Raw genomic sequence first — 17,838 nt, 5'->3', positions numbered from 1 at the left:
GTGCAGACTTCAATGGACATGTTGGTGCAGGAAACAGAGATGATGAGGAGGTCATGGGCAGGTTTGGTATCCAGGAGAGGAACGCAGAAGGACAGATGGTGGTTGACTTTGCAAAAAGGATGGAAATGGCTGTAGTGAATACTTTCTTCCAGAAGAGGCAGGAACATAGGGTGACCTATAAGAGTGGAGGTAGGAGCACACAGGTAGACTACATCTTGTGTAGACGGTGTAATCTGAAGGAGATCAGTGACTGCAAAGTAGTGGTAGGTGAGAGTGTAGCCAGACAGCATAGGATGGTGGTGTGTAGGATGACCCTGGTGGTGAAGAAGATGAAGAGGGCAAAGGCAGAGCAGAGGACCAAATGGTGGAAGCTGAAAAAGGAAGAGTGTTGTATGACTTTCAGGAAAGAGTTGAGACAGGCTTTGGATGGTCAGGAGGTGCTTCCAGATGACTGGACAACTACAGCAAATGTGATCAGGGAGACAGGTCGGAGAGTACTTGGTGTGTCATCTGGAAGGAAAGGAGATAAGGAGACTTGGTGGTGGAATGAGGAGGTGCAGGAGTGGATCCAGAGAAAGAGGTTAGCTAAGAAGAAGTGGGACACTGGGAGAACTGAAGAGAGTAGACAGGAGTACAGGGAGATGCAGCGTAAGGTGAAAGTAGAGGTGGCAAAGGCCAAACAAGGGGCTTACGATGACTTGTATGTTAGGTTGGACAGTAAGGAGGGAGAGATTGATCTGTACAGGTTGGTAAGGCAGAGAGACAGAGATAGGAAGGACGTGCAGCAGGTTAGGGTGATAAAGGATAAGGATGGAAGTGTGTTGACAGGTGCCAATAGTGTGATGGGAAGATGGAAAGAGTACTTTGAAGAGTTGATGAATGAGGAAAATGAGAGAGAACGAAGAGTAGAAGGGGTGACTGTTGTGGACCAGGAAGTAGCCAAGATTAGTAAGGATGAAGTGAGGAGGGCATTGAAGAGGATGAAGAGTGGAAAGGCACTTGGTCCTGATGATATACCTGTGGAGGTATGGAAGTGTCTTGGAGAGGTAGCAGTAGAGTTTCTGACTGGGTTGTTCAACAGGATCTTAGATAGTGAGAAGATGCCCGAGGAATGAAGGAGAAGTGTGCTGGTGCCCATCTTTAAGAACAAGGGAGATGCACAGAGTTGTGGCAACTACAGAGGAATAAAGCTGATGAGCCACACGATGAAGCTATGGGAAAGAGTAGTTGAAGCTAGACTAAGGGCAGAGGTGAACATCTGTGAGCAGCAGTATGGTTTCATGCCAAGAAAGAGTACAACAGATGCAGTATTTGCTTTGAGGATGTTGATAGAGAAGTACAGAGAAGGTCAGAAGGAGCTGCATTGTGTCTTTGTAGATCTGGAGAAAGCTTATGACAGGGTGCCCAGAGAGGAACTGTGGTTTTGTATGAGGAAGTCTGGAGTGGCAGAGAAGTATGTTAGAGTGGAGTGGCAGAGAAATATGTTAGAGTGGTGCAGGACATGTATGAGGACTGTAAGACAGTGGTGAGGTGTGCTGTAGGTGTGACAGAGGAGTTCAAGGTGGAGGTAGGACTACATCAGGGATCTGCTCTGAGCCCCTTCTTGTTTGCTATGGTGATGGACAGGATGACAGACGAGGTTAGACAGGAGTCTCCATGGACTATGATGTTTGCAGATGACATTGTGATCTGTAGTGAGAGCAGGGAACAGATGGATGAGAAGCTAGAGGGGTGGAGGTTTGCCCTGGAAAGAAGAGGAATGAAGGTTAGCCGCAGCAAGACGGAGTATCTGTGTGTGAATGAGAGGGACCCGAGTGGAAGAGTGAGGTTACAGGGAGAAGAGATCAAGAAGGTGGAGGATTTTAAGTACTTAAGGTCAACAGTACAGAGCAATGGAGAGTGTGGAAAGGAGGTGAAGAAGCGTGTACAGGCAGGCTGGAGAAAAGTGTCACGTGTGATGTGTGATAGAAGAGTTTCAGCTAAAATGAAAGGAAAGGTTTACAAAACTGTGGTGAGACCAGCCATGTTGTTTGGTCTGGAGACAGTGTCTCTGAGGAAAAGACAAGAGGCAGAGCTGAAGGTAGCAGAACTGAAGATGCTGAGGTTCTCTTTGGGAGTGACCAGGATGGATAGGATCAGGAATGAGTAAAGTCAGAGAGGCCAGACTGAGATGGTTTGGACTTGTCCAGAGGAGAGAGAGTGAATATATTGGTAGAAGGATGCTGAGTTTCCCATTGGCAGGCAGGAGGCCTAGAGGAAAACCAAAAGGGAGGTTTATGGATGTGGTTAAAGAGGACATGAAGGTAGTTGGTGTGAGAGAAGAGGATGCAGAAGACAGAGTTAGATGGAGGCAATTGATTCGCTGTGGCGACCCCTGAATGGAAAAGCCGAAAGGATGTTGTGCCATACATCCAAGAACATCACCTCATGTTGCAGCAGGACAATGCATGGCCCCATGTTGCAAGGATCTGTACACAGTTCTTGGAAGCTGAAAACGTCCCAGTTCTTGCATGGCCATCATACTCACCGGACATGTCACCCATTGAGCATGTTTGAGATGCTCTGGATCGGCGTATATGACAGCGTGTACCACTTCCCGCCAATATCCAGCAACTTCGCAAAGCCATTGAAGAGGAGTGGACCCCCCCCCCCAAATAAAACAAAACTGCACCTTTCAGAGTGGCCTTTTATTGTGGGCAGTCTAAGGCACACCTGTGCACTAATCATGGTGTCTAATCAGCATCTTGATATGGCGCACCTGTGAGGTGGGATGGATTATCTCAGCAAAGGAGAAGTGCTCACTATCACAGATTTAGACAGATTTGTGAACAATATTTGAGAGAAATGGTGATATTGTGCATGTGGAAAAAGTTTTAGATCTTTGAGTTAATCTCATAAAAATGGGAGCAAAAACAAAAGTGTTGCGTTTATATTTTTGTTGAGTGTAGATAGTTTTAGTTCCTCAAACATGGAAAGGTCTTATGATCGATGAGGTGGAAGAGTGCACGAGTTGGAAGGAGGGAGCATGAAGTCATTGCTCAAGTTAATTTAGTATGAGATCATTACGTATGTAAATTAAGGGTGCTGTCATTGCATATGTAAAACCTGAAGGGGGTTCAGTTGAGTATGAAATACACCTGTTGAAGAGAATTTGTTGGGAGTTGTTGCATGGTAGTTACTCGTTGCAATCCAGGCAACAAAGCTCTGAGCAGAGGGGATTTTAGCATGCAACAACTTGGAGGGGTAATTCAACATGATCTGCACAGGAATAATTGTTCCACTGTAATATTGGACTAAAAGACTGCTTTTTCTGCACTGTTTTGAGCATTACAGAGGTTTGTGATCTAAAAATAATGCTGACTGAAGGAAAATTACTGAACTCTATTATTTCCATGAAGAACCACACCAAAGTGGATTAAAACAAAGTTTCTACTGGCCCAAATAGCGAAAAAGGATACAAGCAAATCTAAATCTGGACAGAGCTCCCTCCACTTCCCCCTGGGTCCAGTGAGCCTCGGAGGCTCGTCGGTCTTCACGTGAGCAGTCGGCGATGGCCACACCGACTGCTCTCCCTCTCCAAATTACGTAATCTGGGTGATTATTGCCTTTCTTTTATGTAAGCCTGGTTCCATTCATGAGTTGTTAGTCATTTGGAAGAATCTTGATGTTTATGTTTTAACTAAGTCTCATTGAGTGTTGTGATTGAAAAGCTTATGCTATGCCCTTTGCATTTTAACAAGACTTTAGATGACATGTAGAGTGTGATTACATAGAGAAGACAGGAGATGACGAGACTGACAGCAAAATAAAACATATCAGGTCAGTATGGCTGAAAAACAGTTTGAAGTGGAGCCATTTTAATTGTAATTTATGTCCAAGCTGTTCCAAGTGCCAACTGTGAAATTCATTTGTCTATACAGTGTATTCTTAAATTGGTGTTGTTCGTGTCCCTGTTGTTTTCAGTTTTTCTTATTTGTATTGAATATATAGTGTATATATCTTACGTCTTTGATTTATAATTGTGTTTTCTTGATTTTCCTTCCTGTCACTTAGCTGCTGTGACATTGCAAAGTTCCTCTTGTGGGATCATAAAGTATATTCTATTCTCTTCTCTTCTCTATTCTATTCATACTGCTCAGAAGAAATTTGTGAATTTTCTGTAGTTCTAGTCATGGTTGTGCTGTTTCCACCGAGGTGCAGGATTTTATGTTGCACTGAAAAATAATCCCACAGTGAGGAAAAATGTGACAGGAGCAAAATCTACCCAGACAGTGCTTGGTTTTCAGAGTGTTATTAGCTCAGATGTGCATCACCTATTGTCACCTTTAACAAGCTTTTACTTTTTTCATTTTGTCCTCCAGACCTTCTGCAGCAACATGTCCAGGAGGAGAATGTTCTTGCTGAGCAGAATCTCTGCAACCAGGAGAAGAACTCCAGTGTGGACCAGGATGATCCAGATGCTCCACAGAAGAATGAGGAGCAGGAGGAACTGTGCACCAGTGGGGAGGGAGAGCATCTTGCACTGATTAAAGAGGCTAACTCACTGGTTCAGTGTGAATCCAACTGTGCAGAAATATCCAGAGAAATATTTGGAGTGTCTGATAAACGACTCGGCCAGTTGGATGAAGAGATTGATTATGAGCCCAGGCTGGTGGATGCCGTCTGGAAACCACAAATAATATTACACAGAATTGGTATGTAAACCTATGATTGTCTTAATGAACTAGCAAAGGAATGTGATGAACTTAAGATCCTAATTAGAGTTCTGAGTTCCATTTATTTTCAGGCAGAAATCTGCTGTTGGATCCTAACTCGTTGACATTTATTTGAACTGTCTATTTGCCGTCTTGCTGTGGCTTGGATACATCAACGCTTCCACCATTTTTTTCTTTTTGTTTGTTGTTTTTAATTCATGCCAGAACTGTGCCATTCTGCAGAAATGTCATTTCATAACTTTTTCTACTTGTAGTCATGGTTGTGCTGTTTCCACAGAGGTGCATGACTTTATATTGCTGTTCAGGATGAGCCAATGTGAGGAAGAATGTGAGAGGACTTCATGTCTTCTCTCAGATGTTTCCTTCCTTATCATCATGTTAATAACTTTTTCATGCTCTCTACCACTCAGACCACCCACTTCAAGATGTCTGGAAAGAGAGGAATGGTCTTGCTCATCAGCAGCTCTGTAACCAGGAGAAGAAGTTTAGTCTGGATCAGGAGGTCCCAACGCCTCTAGAGATTAAAGAGGAAGAGGAGAAATTCAGCACTTGCCTGGACCAGAAAGACCCAGAGACTCCACAGATGAAAGAGGAACAGAATGAATTCTGCATCAGCCTGGACCAGAAAGACCCAGAACCTTTAGAGATTAACGAGGAACCGGAGCAACTCTGTACCAGTCAGCAGAAACAGCAGATTGTACTGAATCAAGCTACTGACACCTTTCTATTGACTTCAGCTGATAAGGACGGTGACCAGAGTGAACTAGAACCAAACAGGGACCAGCTCCTCTCTTACAATACACCAGTAGCTGAGAGCCCACATGAGGAGGGAAGCAAGCATGTAGACTCAGGGTCAACTAGAAATGCAATGCTGAAGGCAAAGAAGAGTCATAACAGAGAGAACAGTCACAGTAACAATGCAGACAAGTCTTCATTGTCAGGAAGTCACTGTGATACAGACACAGGAAGAAAGTCTTTAAAATGTGATGTTTGTGGAAAAACCTTTCAGAATAAGTACCAAATGAAGAGACATCACCAAGTCCACAACAGTGTAAAACCAAATGCTGACAATGCATGCAGAAAAGAATGTAATTTGCGGCCTGACCTGAAAGTCCATATGATTACTGACAAAGGTGACAAACGGTTTTCTTGTGAAACTTGTGGGAAACGTTACAGCAAAAGTAGTCATCTGACTGCGCATTTCAGAAGTCACACGGGTGAGAGGCCATTTTCTTGTAAAATCTGCAGAAAAAGTTTCATTCACAATATTAGTCTGACTAATCACATGAGAACTCATACAGGTGAGAGGCCATATACTTGTGAAACCTGCGGAAAAAGGTTTCGTCAAAGCCACCACCTGACTGCGCACATGAGAACTCACACAGGTGAGACGTCTACAGAGGCGTCTTGTTGTGACAGATGTGGGAAAAAATTCAAGAGTCGTAGCAGTCTATATGTCCACATGAAACATCATAGAGGTGAAAAGCCATATTCTTGTGAAAGATGTGGGAAAAGTTTTTTTTTCCCTAATCATCTGACTGTCCACATGAGAACTCACACAGGTGAGAGACCGTATTCTTGTAAAACCTGTGGAAAAAGTTTCAGCCACAAAACTAGTCTGACTGTCCACATGAGAACTCACACAGGTGAAAAGCCATATTCTTGCGAAACGTGTGGAAAAAGTTTCAGTAAAAACGTGCATCTGTCTGTGCACATAAGAACTCACACAGGTGAAAAGCCATATTCTTGTGAAACATGTGGAAAAAGTTTCAGTAAAAGAAATAATCTGACTGTGCACATGAGAATTCACACAGGTGAGACACCATATTCTTGTAAATCCTGCGGAAAAAGTTTCAGCCACAAAAATAGTCTGACTAGCCACATGAGAACTCACACAGGTGAGAAGGCATATTGTTGTGAAAGATGTGGGAAAAAATTCAAAGGCAGTGGTAGTCTATATGTTCATATGAGAAATCACACAGGTGAAAAACCATATTGTTGTGACAGATGTGGGAAAAGGTTCAGTGAACATGGTAGTCTGACTGTGCACATGAGAACTCACACAGGTGAGAGGCCATATTCTTGTGAAACGTGTGGAAAAAGTTTCAGTCACAGTAGTAGTCTGACTAGCCACATGAGAATTCACACAGGTGAAAAGCCATATTCTTGTGAAACATGTGGGAAACGTTTCTGTAGAAGAAACAATCTGACTAAGCACATTAGAACTCACGCAGGTGAGACGCTGTAGTCCTGAAACATCAGTGAAACAAAACTTGGTTAAACACGCGCTCAATCACATCGTTCAGGACACAAGTAGGTCTTGTAGATTTGAAGTGCCTTTAGACCACTTCAGCAATGATTCTGAGGTTATTGCTGGTCAGATTGTGAGACATAGATCTTTTAAAATCTGTGAAACTGTCCAGTGGATACATAGCAACTTTTTGCATTTCGATAAAACACAACTGTGAATATAATCCTTGTGACTAACAACCTAATTGTTAATTTAATGTTGTTTATGAATTTTGGCTTGACCTGGGTGAAATGGGATGGTGTTGCTCTGATTTAATGTAGTGAACATGAATTTACACATGGCTGTCTGGAATTTTCATTATACAGTAAAGAGCCTTAATGATCAATCGACAAAAATAGAGATCCACCAAATTCACTATTCTTGCAGTTCAAATGGTTGAAATTTCACAACTTTGTAGATTATAGTATTCTGCAAATTATTTATCAAATTCATCAAGATTGTTATAGTTTGGTATTTTTACTTTTGCTTAATTCAGTCCCTATCACTTCACTCTGTTCTTTTTTTAAAAATATCTATTGATTCATTTTTGTTGGTTGATTTCAAGGTTGTTTGAAGTTGTTTATTTTTGTTTCGTTTGTGTGGAACAAAAATCATCATCATTAACGGTCCTCATATTTCAAGTGTCTTGTAAGTATTTCAACTGTTTTGGACTTTTCAAATGAACCGAAGAAGAAAATCTCCATCCGTCTGTTATGGTTGAAGCACAGGTACTTGTTTTGGTTAACAATATTGTACATATTTCCATTCAATGTTCGCACATGCTTTAAATTTGAATACTGTCCCTGATGACCAATATTAAAACCTACATTTAAAAAAACAGAAAAACCATCCCTTTTGAGATTTTTGTTTTTTGAATCATTTCTTCGTTTTACTTTTCTTACTTTTAATAACTTATTATTATTATTGTTATTATTATTATCATTATTAATGATAAGAATATAAGTTTACTACAACAGCTGCGATCGAAAAAGAGCATTTTAATTTGAAGGCTGAACAAGTTTAAAAAAAAACAACATCCGGTAGAAGTGAAGCCAAGTCATTGCTAACGTTAGCTTATTTAAACCGTTTCTAACGTGTACTGATGTGTGGAAGTTTTTACAGATGGTTGTTTTGTCGTGTCTCAGATTAATATTTTATCACTTAAAGATGAATTCAGTCCAGAATCTGAGAGAGTTGATCAACGAGCGACTAACTGCTGCTGCTGAAGAAATATTCACGGAGTTTGAGAAAACCATCGTCCAGTACGAGGAGGAGATCGATCGTCAGCGCAGACTGCTGGATAACATGTGGAACGCAGAGATAAAGTTCCACACAACAGGTCTGTGGAACTATGATGGTCTGAATGAGCTGATAGAAGTAAAGTGAGGAGCTGCAGTTTGTGTGGATGAAAAGCAGGACAACTTTCACATTTCTCTACCGACAACACGGTGGTCTTTATAGTGCAGCGGTTAAGGAGAATATTTGGAAGAATTGTTCAAATTGTGATAAAAGTACCAAATTTTGCAGATGCATAGCCAAGACCATTGGTAAGCAGAAGAAGGAGAGCTTCAGCAAAAATTAAAAGATTACGGGGGTGGATTCAATGTTTTATTTAGGATACTCGGTTTTTAGCAAGAAATATGCATTGTGTGTATTTATTTTGTTACTATCTCTTTGACAACAACAAAAACAGGGCTAAATGTACTTTGTAAATACTTAAAAAGTGTTGACAATGTAGAAATGACCAATAAAAAATATTTTAAGCTTTCAGAAAAAAAGTAACTAAGCACACCAATTATTTAATTGCCATTCAAAAGTTTTATTCAAGGAATTAACAAAGGACATCTTATACACTAGTGAAGCATGTTGGAACATATATAAGCATCATCATTATGAATGCAAAGGACAATATTTATTCTCATAAAGTGGATACTACCACTATTATGTTTTGTTGTGAAGCACGGAGATATGGGATTCCAAAACCAGCCATTTATAGGGGCTGACTGGGATCTCATAGAAGGGGGTGTTGTGAAGCATGGAGATATGAGATCCCAAAATCAGCCACAAAGGGGAGACTCTGACAGAACAACAGCTAAATAAGGGAACATTGTGATATTATAACCTGTGATTTAGGATCAAATTATGCCATAACTTAATGAATGTGTTTGAACTAACCAAGTGTCTATTCTTACATTCTTTAATGTTGAAACAGTGTAAAAATCAGAAGAGCAGCTCACTGTGAAAAGTGATGTTCTTGGTTACCATAGGAAACTGATGTGTTTGATAGATTTGACGAAAAAGAGGAACTTGTGCTTTATGAAATGGGAATGCTTTTAAGAGTTTTGATTACTATGAAACTGAGATGTTTTAGAAAGAGTTTTGACTACTGTTAAAATAAGAGGGTTTTAACTTTGTAATGAGGTAAGAAGTCACGAATTAAGTGAACTAGGGTCAAGTGTTCACCGTAAAGATTAAACTCAGAATAGATTGGGGTTTTTTAATAAGTCTGTAAACATTGTCCAAAAGATTGCACAATGGGATGCCAGTGACGGTTAGACGCTGACATCTGTTTTTCCATTTCCTGATCAGGAGCCTGTGCTGAGCTGCAGACAGGAGAGATCAGGGGGGGACAAGATGGGCTGTCTGGACAGTCCAAAACAGATAGTTTCAGTTCCTTAAAAGTGGAGGTGTCCGTGCGGTCAGTGCATGGTACAAGTGTGCGAGTTGGGAGGGGGTAGAGATGAAGTTATTGCTCAAATTAATTTAATATGAGATCATTGCTATGTTAAAGATGGAGTCATTGCATATGCATAAGGTTCAGTAAACTATAAATTACATCTGATCGAGACGCAAGTTGGGAGTCGTTGCGGGGTAGTCGCTTGATGCAAACCAGGCTAGAAATGCCCTGAGCTAAGGGGATTTTACCACGTAACTCGGACGGGGAATTCAACATGATCTGCAAAGGAATAACTGTTCTGATGGAATTATGGACCAAAGTACTGCTTATTCTGCAGTGTTGGAGGATTACTGAACTGTGATCTGTAAATAATGCTGTCTGAAGGCACATTACTGAACTCTGTTTTCAATGTGAGGAACAACACCTGAATGGATTAACAAAGTTTTTACTGGCCCAAACAACAAAAATGGATATATGCAGATCTAAATCTGGTCTGGACCCCCGTCCACTTCCCCCTGGGCCCCGGCAGGTCTCAAACACTTGTTGGGTTTCAGGTGAGCAGTCGACTACGGCGAAGCCGGCTGCTCTCTCCCTCTAAATTATGTAATCTGGGTGATTATTACTTCTCTTTTATGAAAGCATAGTTCCGCTTGAGTCGTGTTAAACAATTGAAAGATTATTGACGTTTGATTAATTGTCTGATGATTAAGAGCTATTGCTACGCCCTTGCTAAAATATAATAAACATTTTTCCTGCAATTAAAGTTAACAGATTGGAAATTCACTTTATCTCTATCACAGTCACTAATTATAAATATTTTCCCTGGTGGTAAAAAGTCAGGTTATTGTGGGCATTACATCTAAAAAGGTTCTGTAAGGTTACTGGTCTTTGGGGCCATGGGTGGCCTATTATAAACATATCCTTGAGGTTTTTTCCTAACCTCTAAACTTTAACCGAGCAACTTACCAAGTGCCAAAACCCGTGAGAGGAAAAGCTGCCGTTAACAGATGTGACTGGCAGTTAATTTTACCATTCGAAAGTGGCTACTCAGTTAAATTAATTATCAGAGGAAGCAGGACAGGCATCTGGATGAAGGCATTGAGAGGCTAGGCGACTTTTCCTCGAAATACCAGCTTAAATGTTCTTCAGAACGGTGGGTCAGACCCACTGGGCTGGAGAACCGGACCCTTTAGACGGAGAGCTGAGGAGGGTGGTAGGGAGACCAGTGATCCTTTGAAGATCAATTATTATTAATTTAGTTGGGTCTGGGGGGATTTACGGGGTCCCCCTCCTCCCTCTACCCTTTGGGTTTTTATCAGTTTCTAGAAAAAGTACATGCCAAGTTTGTAATCAGTGAATCATCTTTAACAGTAGTTACAGTAATGATAAATTAGCGGAACACTAGCTTGCATAATGCAGGTATTGTGTCACATTTTACAATCATTACTTTGAATCTAAATGTTAAAGCATGTATTTTTTTCAGTGCAATGGTAAGAACCATAATAACATAAACAATACAGTATTATTTGCAAAACAGTTAAACACTTACAGTTTAAGATGGCAAGAACAATAATGACATACAAAGAATTGGCAAAACAGTATAAACACAGTTTAAGAGCTCTAATGCCTTGTATCGCATTCTTTCAATGTCTATACTTGGAAAAAAAACTACTTACAACTGAATAGATCTGTTTATGACTGAATAACATGCTTTTTTTTTAGTTTGATACTTGACACTGTGTGTAGTTGGTTTGAGTCAGATTCATAAAGCATGTTCAGAGTTCCTGTCTGCTGCAGCTGCCAGAGCAAGCACAGAGAGCAGTGCACTTGAGATTAGCTCGCAGACATTTGCATAGTCCCCTGCAGGCTTTTTTACATCCACAATGGATAAGTTCATAGCATGCTTTACTAGCTTCTGGCAGATCTGTCCACTTTGGGATCCATCCTTGTTTGGTCTCCTCCCAACCCCAGTCAGCAGGTGATGGGAGTTCTTGTTGAGCTACTAACGTCTGACCCCAAACATAAGCAGCTTGATACACTGCTCTCTTGATGTGCTGTTTTAGTGCTCCCTGGGTGGGAGGAATATTCTCCAAGTCTCGAGACCCTTGAGCAAAGAGACACTGAATGCCTCAGATGTCTTTGCATAGAGCAGCACAACAAATCGTTCAAGCTGGGCAACTGTATCTCCACTGATGTCTGCTGTATACGTTGATAGCCTGGTGAAGACAGATGATATCTCAGGAAATACTGTCCAAATATCCCATGCTGTTTTCTTTCCTCTGCCTGCAAATGCTGATGTGGTGTCACATCCAGTCAGACTGTGAAAGAAAGGTAAACCAGAGGATTTCACAGACCCCATTGCAGATGCAATAGAGTGTGCTGGGATGTAACAATAGTGTTTCCCAACACCAAATGCTATCCATAATTCAAGCACTGAAAGCCTTTGCATTTGTGATATTGCAAGGACAACTACATGTGTGTCAACTGTCCTTATCAGCATTTTTTGTTCTTTTTCTTTGCTCATGCAGGAGAGTCTTGTAAAAACCACAACAAAGTTTTCTGAAAATGATAATAACAGATGCAGACAGACAGGATAGGTGCAAATCAGACCCATTTTTAACATTTCAACTCATTTTCTATAATTATGCTAAGTCTGTGCAGAAAATGGTTCAACCAGCCCTTAAGAATAACATCATATTTGAGATCAAGAAATATAACAATAAACTGAAACCCTTTAAATCAAAATTTAATGTTTAAGGACAATACTCTAAAGAGTGAAATACATGAAAAAGACATAGGATTGTTACTTTTAAGTTACACAGCTATAAATTGTGCAACAATTGGATGAACAGCCATGTATAATGTAGGCCAAATGTTACTGATGTGGTATAATTGTTAAGTATTCTGTATATTCAAAGTTGAAATTGTGTACATTTTGAAGTATTTATGCTGCAGAACCACTATTTTTTTAGCTAAACATGCTTAAAATCCCTCTAATCAATAGCCGTCTTCCACTTGAAGGGAAAATAGGCCACCAATTTGGCTATTTTCACAGTGTTAAATGATTTTTATAATATTTAACATATTAACCGATACCCAATATTTAATACTTAATCTACCCCTGAAATAATGCAAATTTCTGGTGAAGCTCTCCCTTATGTGGAAGACAAGGGTTCAGGCTGTACTTGGTCCAAGTTTGGTACTTTTATCATAATTTGAACAATTATTCTCTTAACCGCTGCACTATTAAATTTCAGGGTTTATAATAATCCCAACGACATCAGGCAAACATCAACTCCCTTACTTTGGTGGCTGAATTTAAATAATTGTCCTAAGAAGTGTGAAAGTCACGTTTTCCTTCATCCACATATAATCTATGGTGATTAAATACACATGAAATGCACAGAAAGTCTTTTTCTTTGTGAAAGTTGTGTTTTCTGTCTATGTCTCCATCATTTTTGCTTTTCTCGTCCTCCATGTCAAACCCAACTCATTCACTCTGACACACTGACAAATATATTACTATGTACTAACCTGGGACGTTCCGACTGATCAAAAATTTATAATAACTGTTCCATTATTTGTAGTAACTGGTCAGTTATTCTTAGTATTTGACCAGTGTGTGATATATTGAGACTATCATGCACCATAAAATGAATGGAATATAAGTGTGGCATGGTATAAGATGAGCTGTAGTAGTATCAAAATGTTTTACAGCAGAGTACAGCAATTGAATTAGTGAAGATAATTATACAGTTGCAGGGCCAAGATCCTGTCCCAAATAATACTGGGTGGGAGGCGGTGGACACCCAGGGTGGATCACTGGTTCATCACAGGACAACCCAGAGACAGATGGAAACCTCAACTTTCAGAAAGGACAACAACATTTTCAGCAAAATATTAAATTGACTTGCTATTAAATCCTCATAAACTGAGTATGCAGCTGCTTCTTGGAGATGTTTCATAGGCAGGTGAAAACCTGGATTATGAGTAATTTCATTTATATGATTACTATAGTCGGAACTGTCACAATTAACTAGCATTGTTGCTAATTATTTCTAGTTTGACTGTGGTGGCCAAAATTATACAGGAGGTCCTCGGTTAACGACATTCTCGACCTACGGCGTTTCGTGGCAACGTTTTTCTTATATACATTGCATAGTGTATATATCTTACATCTTTAATTTATAGTTGTGTTTTTTTGATTTTTCTTCCTGTCACTTAGCTACTGTGACATTGTGACAATTCCTTCTTGTGGGACCAATAAAATATATTCTTTTCTAATATCTATTCTATTCATACTTCTCAGAAGACATTTGTGAGTTCTCTGTAATTCTCGTCATGGTTGTGCTTTTCCACAGAGGTGAAGGATTTTATATCGCACTGAAAAATAAGCCCACAATGAGGAAAAATGTGACAGGAACAAAGTCTGCCAAGACAGTGCTTGGGTTTCATAGTGTTATTAGCTCAGATGTGCAATCATCTATCGTCACCTTTAACAAGCTTTTACTTTTGTCATTTTGCCCTCCAGACCTTCTGCAGCAACATGTCCAGGAGGAGAATGTTCTTGCTGAGCAGAGTCTCTGCAACCAGGAGAAGAACTCCAGTGTGGACCAGGATGATCCAGATGCTCCACAGAAGAACGAGGAGCAGGAGGAACTGTGCACCAGTGGGGAGGGAGAGCATCTTGCACTGATGCAAGAGGCTAACTCACTGATTCAGTGTGAATCCAACAGTGTAGAAATATCCAGAGAAATATTTGGAGTCTCTGATAAACCACTGGGCCAGTTGGATGAAGAGATTGATTATGAGCTCAGGCTAGTGGATGCCATTTGGAAACCACGAATAATGTTACACAGAATTGGTATGTAAAACTATGATTGTCTTAATGAACTAGTACAGGAATGTGACGAATGTAAGATCCTAATTAGAGCTCTGAGTTACATTTATTTTTAGACAGAAATTCCGCTTTTGCATCTTAGCTCGTTGACATTTATTTGAACTATCTATTTGCCGCCTTGCTGTTGCCTGGATACATCAATTTCCAGTTATTTCCACAACTCTGTTTTTTCTCTGATAGAGTGATTGGAACAGATACTTCTTTGTCACAAATAACATTCATGAAGTTTGTTTTTTTACAACTTTAATATGGGTTAACAGAAAATGTGACTAAATCTGCTGGGTCAAAAATATAAATACAGCAATGCTAATATTTGGTTACACGTCCCTTGGCCATTTTTACTTCAATTAGGCACTTTTGGTAGCCATCCTCAAGCTTCTGGTTGAATCTTTGACCGCTCCTCTTGACAGAATCGGTGCAGTTCAGTTAAATTTGTTGGCATTCTGACATGGACTTGTTTCTTCAGCGTCGTCCACATGTTCTCAATTAGGTTTAAGTCAGGACTTTGGGAAGGCCATTCTGAAACCTTAATTCTAGGCTGATGTAGCCATTCCATTTCCACTTTTGATGTGTGTTTGGGGTCATTGTCCTGTTGGAACACCCAACTGTGGCCAAGACCCAACCTTCAGGCTGATCATTTTAGGTTGTCTTGCAGAATTTGAAGGTAATCCGCCTTCATTATCCCATTTACTCTCTGTAAAGCACCAGTTCCATTGGCAGCAAAACAGTCCCACAGCATAATACTACCACCACCGTGCTTGACGGTAGACATGGTGTTCTCGGGGTTAAAGGCCTCACCTTTTCTCCTCCAGATATTACTGGGCATTGTGGCCAAAAAGCTCGATTTTTGTTTCATCTGACCACAGAACTTTCCTCCAGAAGGTCTTATCTTTGTCCATGTGATCAGCAGCAAACTTCAGTTGAGCCTTAAGGTGTCGCTTTTGGAGCAAGGGCTTCCTTCTTGCATGGCAGCCTCTCAGTCCATGCGATGCAAAACACGCTTGACTGTGGACACTGACACCGAGGCAGCTTCTAATTCTTGGCAGATCTGCTTTTTGGTGGTTCTCAGTTGACTCTTAACCAGTGGCGGCTGGTGGTGAAATTTGTTGGGTGGACTAACAAATGCATAATACGGATTAAATGGTTAACACAGCTGCAAAAGCAACATCACCTATGATACACACAGTTACATCAATTACAGGTACACTATACTTTTTTAGTGCTCTACATCAACACACTCACTCACTCACTCACTCTCTCACTCACACACACACACACACACACACACACACACACACACACACACACACACACACACACACACACATGTTTGTACTTCTATCTTAGTGAGGACATCCATAGGCGTAATGCATTTCCTAGAGCCTTACCCTAACCTTAACCATCACAACTGATTGCCTAACCCTAATCCTTACCCTAACCCTAACCAAACCTCAATTCATACCTGTTCTCTAAAAACAAGTCTTCACCCTCAAACATGGCTGTTTCAAAGTGAGGACCGGCCAGAATGTCCTCACTTTGTAAAAATGTCCTCACTTTGATAGTTAAATGCAGAAAATGGTACTCACCATGTAGCAAGTACAAGAACACACACACACACACACACACACACACACACACACACACACACACACACACACACACACACACACACACACACACACACACACACACACACACACAAACACACCACTACAAAATGTGTTCCAACTGCAACGACTGCCCACAGATAGCCTGCTGCAGCTGTCTTATTGCAACTGTTTGGCAACATGTAGTGTAAAACACGCCTTCAGTATAACAGATGACCTCAGCAAAAACAAGGTGTCACAGTCCTTTAACCCTTTGCGCTTCAGTGCGTAGTAGGTGTACCGCCGGCAGTACACTTACTAATTTGCATAGGAATTTCAAGAATGTCCGACGGCTGCAAACGCGATTATACAAACACTATACGCCGATGGAAAGCTTAGATTCTCATGAATCTATAAACCACTTTCAGATGTGATTACCACAGCGGGTGAGAAAAACACATTTGTCCGACAAAAACAAATATTCATCCATTCGTTCTCTATACACGGCTTCAACGCACACAGCGCGACTCACATTTCCGGGTTCATTATTACACACAGAAAAAAAGATTCCACAAAAAACGGCCATAATCCAACCTTTTACATCCAGACAACACAAGCCAGTAAACTATTTTGTCTAAAACATGTCCTGAAGTCGGTATAAAATCCACGAATCGGTCGTTTTCAAGGAAATGCACCTCGCGATGCGCGTCCAATATTCCCCGTATTTTTCATAATTTTTTTATTTAAAAATAGAATATTAGCGATTTTTTTGTACTGAAAACGGCTGGAATTGACTGCAGCTTAAAGGGTTAACAGGTCAACATGGGCCTACCTTATTTGAAAAGAAGCTCACATCGACGGCCGATGTGATCCCAGTCTCTTAACTTCCAGCTTTTCCTCCAAAGACATTGAGGAAAATGGACATGAAAGCAAATAATCCACCTCGCTCATGCTAACGCCCGCCATAGCTTAACCTTTTCTCGCTGCATCAAAGGCCTGTGGGCTGACTGAAGTTAGCCCACATGATCAGTAAATCACGGGGGCGGGACATGACACCTGTCAATCACTTACAAGAACGAACTGAATGAAAGCGGACTGCATCTGCTGGGGCTGTAAAAAATAAGGCCATTTAGAGATATTCTATGTTTTTCTTTTGACTGATTGGTGCTGTTGCTACCTTTGTTTTCATGTAAACTTAAAACTATCTGTTGTAAGTTATTTGAAAAATAATTTTCTTATCTTTTTTGTGTTGGCCTGGGAGGGCTTAGCCCTGTTAGCCCATTAATACCAGCCATCCCTGCTCTTAACCCTCCTGACCTATTTTCTCTCAGTAGCAGGTGATAGCTTGCATTTTCTTCCTGATTGTGGCAGTGACAAAACAGTGCCATGCGCTTTATACTTACAAACAATTGTTTGCACTGTTGCTCTTGGGACCTGCAGCTGCTTTGAAATGGCTCCAAGTGACTTTCCTGACTTGTTCAAGTCAATGATTCGCTTTTTCAGATCTGTGCTGAGCTCTTTTGACTTTTCCATTGTAGTGTTTGTGGGCATTTGTATCCACTGAGCCCTATTTAAAAGGCCTAAGAGAAATCAACAGCTGTGGTCACTCATAATCACTCACAAGAAGTTGAGAGGCAATGAAGCTCATTTCATTGACACAACTTTCTAAG

The 17,838-nt window shown here is 40.6% G+C and overlaps 1 protein-coding gene and 1 long non-coding RNA gene across 34 annotated transcripts in view; one reads left to right on the top strand and one right to left on the bottom strand.

Annotated features, from left to right (window-relative positions):
* Positions 1–17,838, top strand: part of LOC110972179 (zinc finger protein ZFP2-like) — a 158,708-nt gene that overhangs the window by 108,062 nt on the left and 32,808 nt on the right. For 6 of the 33 annotated variants that reach the window (XM_051953089.1, XM_051953086.1, XM_051953093.1 and 3 more), the window contains one exon: positions 14,310–14,546. The exons of 15 other annotated variants lie outside the window; for them this stretch is intronic. In XM_051953089.1, coding sequence (XP_051809049.1) covers positions 14,310–14,546 — 237 coding nt within the window. Of the gene's footprint in view, positions 1–4,361; positions 4,695–5,125; positions 7,852–8,048; positions 8,345–9,728; positions 10,237–14,213; positions 14,547–17,838 lie in introns of those variants that run through there. 12 more of the 33 variants (XM_051953062.1, XM_051953079.1, XM_051953081.1 and 9 more) reach the window with 4 other exon arrangements.
* LOC127535372 (uncharacterized) lies at positions 11,138–14,289 on the bottom strand. Its single transcript, XR_007944207.1, has 2 exons — positions 14,176–14,289; positions 11,138–12,000 (listed from the first exon to the last, which is right to left on the bottom strand). It is a non-coding gene; the product is annotated as an uncharacterized LOC127535372 (long non-coding RNA).

The sequence above is a fragment of the Acanthochromis polyacanthus genome, chromosome 9, assembly GCF_021347895.1.
Source record: "Acanthochromis polyacanthus isolate Apoly-LR-REF ecotype Palm Island chromosome 9, KAUST_Apoly_ChrSc, whole genome shotgun sequence".
In the NCBI taxonomy this organism is placed as follows: domain Eukaryota; kingdom Metazoa; phylum Chordata; class Actinopteri; family Pomacentridae; genus Acanthochromis; species Acanthochromis polyacanthus.
This window is presented reverse-complemented; position numbering and strand designations above follow the sequence as displayed.